Source organism: Aegilops tauschii, chromosome 7 (assembly GCF_002575655.3).
Source record: "Aegilops tauschii subsp. strangulata cultivar AL8/78 chromosome 7, Aet v6.0, whole genome shotgun sequence".
NCBI classification, from domain to species: domain Eukaryota; kingdom Viridiplantae; phylum Streptophyta; class Magnoliopsida; order Poales; family Poaceae; genus Aegilops; species Aegilops tauschii.
In genome coordinates, this window is record NC_053041.3 from 144,379,392 (window position 1) to 144,386,402 (window position 7,011).

Here is a 7,011-nt window from a genome sequence, read left to right on the forward strand (position 1 = left end):
AACGAGAGGCAACATGTCGATGCGTACCCCGTACGTCTCTCTCCAACATTGTTTCCTCATGACTTTTCTTTTTGAAGTTTTTCCTCATGAGTTTCTTTTTTATAACTCAATTGAGACCAATGTGTTTATTTTCTTTGACAAAATTTTATTTTTTTCATAAAAGAACATTGCTTTCCTCTAGTCCGGTCTAGGTTCATTAGCCTCCTTGGTGTTCCTGCGCGCTGGGCACCCTCGGCCCTCGCTGTGAGTTCGGTAAAAAAGAAGAAGAAAAAAACATATCGCAGCGCGCCGTCAGCCTCCCCTCCCCATTTCGTTCGTTCGTTCCCCCTCTCGCCCAACCAGTCCCCATCCCCGCCCAGGAAGAAAGCTTCTCTCTTTTCCCCTCACCGCGCCGAGACGAAATCTCCAAAACCCTAGAACCACCCCGCCGCCCCCCATGCCGCCCAGACGACGCCCCGGCCACCCGTTGATATTCCGTCTTCCAGACGGTCGAAGCATCAATGTCTACACCAACGACGATGGGGATTTTGTCACCGGCGGATCGGAGCCACGACTCGTCTCTGATCTCTGCAGAGAAATCAACTCCGAAATGCAGCGCCAGCGCGACCTTTCCCGCAGCCGCCTCTCCCTTCCTCCATCAGCTACCACCTCCCCTCCACCACCAGCCGATCCTCTCTTCTCCTCCACCACCACCAGCCGACCCTCTCCCCTCCTCTCCTGTCCGACATCGGCCGCAGCGTCCCGTGCCACCTCCCCTCCGCCATCAGGCGCCGCATCCAGGGCCACCTCCCCTCCTCTCCCCTCCACCAACAGCCGATCCCCTCCCCTCCTTTCCCCTCCGCCACCAGCTGCAGTCTCCACAAGCCGATCCCCTCCACCACCAGCTGCAGCCTCCACAACCCACCTCGCTCCCATCCTTTCCTCTCCACTACTAGCTGCAGCCTCCGCAAGCCACCCCGCCCCCCTCCTCTCCCCTCCACCATCGATTGCAGCCTCCACAACCCGACCCCGAGACCTCTTCACCGACATAGACGGGGTATCTCGACGCCTTGCGGATGTGGCAGTGGAAGGTCGCTCCTACAGTTGGCTAGAGCCTCCACCGTATGTTAGAGACAACTAAGAATTAGTAGAATGAGATCTCCTTGATATCGATCTTTGCAAAATATAATAATAATTTATGTTCCACAGTCTTATTCATCTTTTGTTTTTTTAGCTGCGAGGACACCGAGCAGGCAGTGCGTCTTGAGGCCCCACCACCGCCAAGGCCTTTTCCACCTGTTTCTTCATTGATGCCAACAAGATTGCTCATTAAATATTTCCTGAGGGTTGATGCTGATGGACTCTTTCACACATATCCTCATCGAGGCGGTCCGTTTAAGAGCTTGAAAGAAGCTCGGGATGCTATAGACTCCCATCACACTAATCTGTGTAAATTCAAGTAAATCCTCTCTCAACTTTGTTTCTATGTGTAAGTGCTGAAAAATTCTTATATGTATAATGCTATGTCCTATGCTAGCATCTTGTATGCAAGTGTATTTCTTTTTAGCTCACTCGTAACTTATAGTTAAGCCACTACTAGCTTGGCACACACCATGGTGACAGGTAGCAGTTTCAGTTTAGTGGACAGGATAGTATTGTGACACAAAATATCAATTTGTTAAAGTCAGTGTATCTAAAAAGATCAATCATCCAAGCTTGTACTTTTCCTCAGCTATGTGACTGTATTTTCAGATTCCTGGCTCAGTGTTGTTTTACGGGTCAGGACTTAAGGGCTTCTTGTTGCTTGTTGGTGATCACTGTGGGCAATTGCCGCTGTGATATAAGAGCAAACCGTTGAGACCTCCTTTGGTTTACAGGAATTTTGAAGGAATTCTAGAGGACAGGAATTTTGTAGAAAAAATTAATTTGAAGCCTTTTGGTTTGTAGGAATGGATTTCCTATTCCTATGTAGGATAGGAATCCTTAACATTTCAAAGGGAAAAAAAAATTAGCCTAGACCCAATGGAAAACTTCCTATCCTATGAATCAAATTTCATCTCTTTTCTAATTGGAATTGAGACACATATCTCATTTCCTATGGTTTTCCTATTCCCATGACATTCCTATCCTACGAACCAAAAAGGGAAATCTCCCACAGAGCAAGTAAAAATCTGAGCATAAATGTCTTGCTTAGCCGGTAATTCCCCAAAAGAGAAAACTTCACTTTTCAGGAAGTAAGTCCAGTCAAACGCTCAAAAACACACAGAATTATCTTAAGATTTCTAGCCCCCTCCAAATCATCCTCAAGCATAAAAATGGTGTTGTCAGCATACTTCTGTATGGCTAAACCCACCATTGTGTAGCTGAGGGACTAAGCCTTTAGTGAAACCTTATTATTGGGCTCTTTTGATCAGAGTAGCCAGTTATTTTGGCCGATTAATCTTCCAATATGCTAGTTTCAACAACAGCAGCAACATTATAAAATGTAAAGAAGAGAAGGGGTCTCCTTGGCTTGCCTGAGCCCCTTCCTAGTAACAAAGTATTAGCCATAAACCTATCATGTCATTCAGAGTATTAGCAACCTTGCCATTGCAGACAACAGCTTTAGTCCACCGAACAAACTTCCTAGGGAAACCTTTCATTTTTAGGACTGAAAAACATAAACTCCAAATCGATTTTGTCGTATGCCTTCTCAAAATCTACTTTTAGAGCTTACAAGAAGCTCAGGACGCCACTGACTGTCATCACACTAATCTGTGTAAATTCAAGTGATTCTTCTCTCAAATCTGTTTCTATTTGTAAGTGTTGGAAAATGCTTATATTTATATGTTGTATCCTATGCTATCATCTTATATGCAAGTATAGTTCTCTTTCGCTCAATCGTTACTTGTACAGTTAGGCCACTATTTGGTACACCCAATGGTGATAAGTTGCAGTTGTAATGAAGTGGACTGAATACTGTTGTGACACAAAAGATCAATTTGCTAATGTCTGCTGTATCTGAAGATCAATCATCCAAATACTCATAGCAATTAGCTGAACAATCTTAAATGAAGTGATCTGCAAGTAACCAACCTTTGTCATAGTCCATCTTCTATCACAAAAACCTAAACCAGTAGGAAATACGAAAGGCTAATTCCTAATAAAGGTAGCAGATACTGCTTGCTAACTAACTTTCCAATCAATTTCATTCACCGGCAATGGTACTCTCTAAGTGCCCCTGAACCTGAGTCTACAACACACAACTTTGCTTAACGGACCTTTCGTTTCCTGTGCTGTTTTGGGTCCAGGTTAGCTAGGGCTCGTAGGCTATATGCTGAGGACGGTCGTTTTTCCTTTCTTCTTTCTTGGCTTCACCGTTGATGGGTGTTTGTAAATATTGGTTTCGATCCATCTTAATGATTTCTTCTTAATGAAAAATGACAACGGTTCCATGCAGGTTTGAGAATATAATTATCTCAATTAAAATCCTCAAATTGGTGTTTAATGAGCATTGTTATAAATGCTAGATTTTTTCTCAGCTCAGACCAGTGTGTTGATAATTTTATGGTCTTTATTTAATAGGCTGTGAGTTTTAAGCACCATCAGTTCCACATCCAACGGCGATTACCCCCCCCCCCCCCCCCCCCCCCCCTAAAATAATGCATGAAGAACTTAGTTCTTTATAAGTATGTAGGAAATTCAGTTTTGCTTAGCCTTTTATTGTTTATTGCTACCATGAGTTGTGTTAGCCTTGGGGGTTGTTTGGTCTATCTCTTATTCTCTTTGCACTAGGTACATGGGGGATCTTTCAGAGGAGGATATCCATGTGTGGCAGACCCTGTACTGGCCTAATGGTACAAGGATGAATTCCAAACAAGCTTTGGATGTGATGATGAACCGCCGCCCCAAATGGGATGTACTTAACGCTTTACTGGACAAGTACAATGAGGACCATCATCTTTTTGGGGTTTGCTCTCTCCCTCGTTCCCTTTTGGCTTCGCTTTTGATTCTTTCATTACTGATATGATGTATGTTTACCATGTTAGGATTTTGCATATGAACTGAAGGAAATTGTGAGTTACAAACCACATTTTCAGGGAAAAAACTCTCCATACAAATGCAGATCATTCTCTCACTTAAATTTGATTGTCAAGACTGGGTCGAGTACCGTCGGCGATCCTTTCTTCGCTGAAATTACATGTATGAAGGATGGCGAGTTGGAGGAATATGTGCTCAGCTGTATATGTGTTGTTACGCCAGAAGCTAACGGTATATTCTGTTTCTCCGCTGCTATTTCTTTTCAGTCATTTTTCTGAATGTTGGAGCTCGTTATTTTTACATGTATGCTCACAGTCAAGCTTCTTAAAGGTGAACATTTTCTAAGTTAGCTAAGTAACTACCACAAAAGGCTATTCCTGCAATAGAGTTTTGAGTGAATCCGATGTCTACATAGTTCAAATGCTGAAGCACCATCATGGTCTAACATTTTAGATTTTCCACCATAATATTAACAATATGAGAGCATGTTCTCCAGTTATTCTTAGGTGCAAAAAGAGCATACCAATACCTTGAACCTGATGGTGCCTGGGAAACATCATGGTAACATTTTAGATTTTCCACCATAATATTAACAATATGGGAGCATGTTCTCCAGTTATTCTTAGGTGCAAAAAGAGCATACCAATACCTTGAACCTGATGGTGCCCGGGAAACAGCCTAAATAGGGCCTGAATGATGGTGCTCCTGCTGTTTTATGTAAGCAATCATATGAGTCTGGTGGTTTGCACACAACACATGTAGAGCGTGACATTTGAAGGAGTGCATCTCTCCAAGTATAGGCACTATCTAATTATGGTTGTAACGCTAGCGATGCATGGTCCGTAAGCACTAGGCTACGAGCATGTCCAGGCATGCTCCATATTAATAATGTATAGAATTAAATTCCAACATGTCTCTTAATTTATCAGATTTTATGGAAAAACAATTCTGCACTTGCAGTTATCAGGTTTTACAAAAGCAGTTTACCAGGTTCTCAGATATAATTGCCAAACTGTTTTGATGCGGTTGTCGGGTTTTGTGGAAGCAATTACCAGATTCTCAAATGTAGTTGCCAGGTTGTTTTGCAGTAGCTATTAGGTTCCCCTGCTGCAGTTGACTAATTATTTAACAATAGCTATGGGGTTCTGAAAAACAATTACTAGGTTGTTTACAAAGCAGTTATTGGTTTGTTTAATATTATAGTTTAGGTTCATCGATTTGTACGGTATATACATGTTTATACTCGCGAAGGATAGCGTCAAGGATAAAAGGTCGTGCTATCCAGTGGTTCGGTATTAGCTACATATTTTTGTGGTATAAGGTTACCATTGAAATTAAAAAGGTACTTAACCTTAGTCTCTGCATGTATGAATTTCACGTCTTGTTTTAGATTATAAATTTTTTGAGAGGGAGAGACATGAACATCGAAGAAAAGAAGCATGCATACATCTCCTGCATCCCCATCAGAAAAAGCAGGTCCTGCACAAAAGCTGCAGTGTCCCTATAGGCTATAGCAACCATTCAAGCCTCGCTGTAGCGCTACTGTCGTGTTAGTGTAGCACTTGCAGAAAAGATTCACGCTTGTGTCACCCCAGCAGATTGGGTGCGCCCAATGTAAATCTGACGCGGCCACGAGCCACCACACGCTAAGGCAGCCGTGCGACCGTGTCCAAAGTAGATTTTCGAATGAATTGGTTTACTAGTCCTAAAGACGCGCCCCTGACATTTTGTAAGAGTGTTTGCAGTAGAAGTTAGCCAATCGGGCGATACAAAAATAATACAACGAAGTGGATAGGCTGGGAGGACTTTGAAGCAGCTTTTCTCCCGAGGAATTCTCATTTTGCATTATTTTAGTCACTCATTCTGCTATTTAGTATACTCTATGCTTGCTATTTTTGTTCATTAGTTTTTCCATAATGCTAGGGCCAAAATCTTTGTGAATGTTTGTTTGTTCCAGATTTCCAGTCCTATTTTGTATTTTGAATAGTATCAGATTTATGCATCAGATGTTGATTAACAAAACTACAACATAATTATAGGCGAGTGCTGTGGATGTGGAGATGATGTAAAGCACCCCACTGGTGTTGAGTACAAAAAGCGAGATAAGTTGCCTGTTCGGCGTAATGGTTGTAGGCGAATGTCAGAAGAATTATTCAATGAGGTATTAGTCACGCAAAAAAACTTGAACTGTTATGGATGTGGAGATGAGCCGTTGTTAGTTTCATGTATTGATCTTTTCCTTTTTGCAGTTTATTGTTGTTCGTGATGAGGATTGGCTGGATGCGGAGGAGGCCTGGGTGAGACAAGAGTTTAGGATGAGCAACAAAGGAGATGGCCAGGGAATGAGGGGCAGATACGTCATACCGGCAAAACGGTAGATGTGCAAGCATAGAGTGCATTTCTGCATGCCAAAGCAAGGCGGGTGGTAGAAAGAGAAGCGATTGGCTAGTTAGGTTTCCCTTAGCCCCCTTTTGTTCTGTTTCAGTATGCTTAGATCTCAAGACTCCTCTATAGTACCCCCTCCGTTGTACTAAGCTTGAGACACTTATTTTGAGACGGACAAAGTAGTGTCTTTAGAATGCCATAAACAAGAAGAAAGAACCTGTGGCAAGACGAGAAAGTCGCCGAGCCATCGTAACGTGTGGCCTGGTGCGTTGCTATCGTTACGGTCTGTACCGGTGGTACTGAGCTATGTACTCTGCGCATGTGCTTGTTGGATGTTTTATGTTCCCTCGGTGTCATAATATAAGAGTGTTTTTTATACTACACTGTAGAAAACATTCTTATATTATGGGACGGAGGGAGTAGTATCTTGCTTGCTGTAGAAGCCTTTGTTGGGTGGATGTGAAGGTGAGCAGGCGGAACCAAAGTGGCTTCTTATTTAGCCTTTGGCCCTGTGTTGTGTTCGTGGTTTGGTTTGGAAAAGCAATGCTATTTCAGTTGATGATATCTACTAGCTTAACATGATTGAGAATTTCAAGACCTGCTGTGAAAGTGAACTGATCATAGAAA

At 42.8% G+C, this 7,011-nt stretch overlaps 1 protein-coding gene across 1 annotated transcript; it reads left to right on the forward strand.

Moving 5' to 3' along the window:
• Positions 1–222: 222 nt before the first annotated feature.
• On the forward strand, positions 223–6,704 carry LOC109733732 (uncharacterized). Its single transcript, XM_045231683.2, has 6 exons — positions 223–1,101; positions 1,214–1,438; positions 3,754–3,928; positions 4,008–4,230; positions 6,039–6,160; positions 6,249–6,704. The coding sequence occupies exons 1-6, from the start codon at positions 437–439 to the stop codon at positions 6,375–6,377; spliced, it is 1,539 nt and encodes a 512-aa protein (XP_045087618.2). The 5' UTR covers positions 223–436; the 3' UTR covers positions 6,378–6,704.
• The last annotated feature ends 307 nt before the right edge of the window (positions 6,705–7,011 follow it).

Bases quoted from the DNA above. Each gene is read 5' to 3' on its own strand.
- LOC109733732 (XM_045231683.2), top strand. From the start codon at position 437: ATGCCGCCCAGACGACGCCCCGGCCACCCGTTGATATTCCGTCTTCCA. The intron at 1,102-1,213 runs GTATGTTAGAGA...TTGTTTTTTTAG, and splicing joins AGTTGGCTAGAGCCTCCACC to CTGCGAGGACACCGAGCAGG. The intron at 6,161-6,248 runs GTATTAGTCACG...TCCTTTTTGCAG, and splicing joins CAGAAGAATTATTCAATGAG to TTTATTGTTGTTCGTGATGA.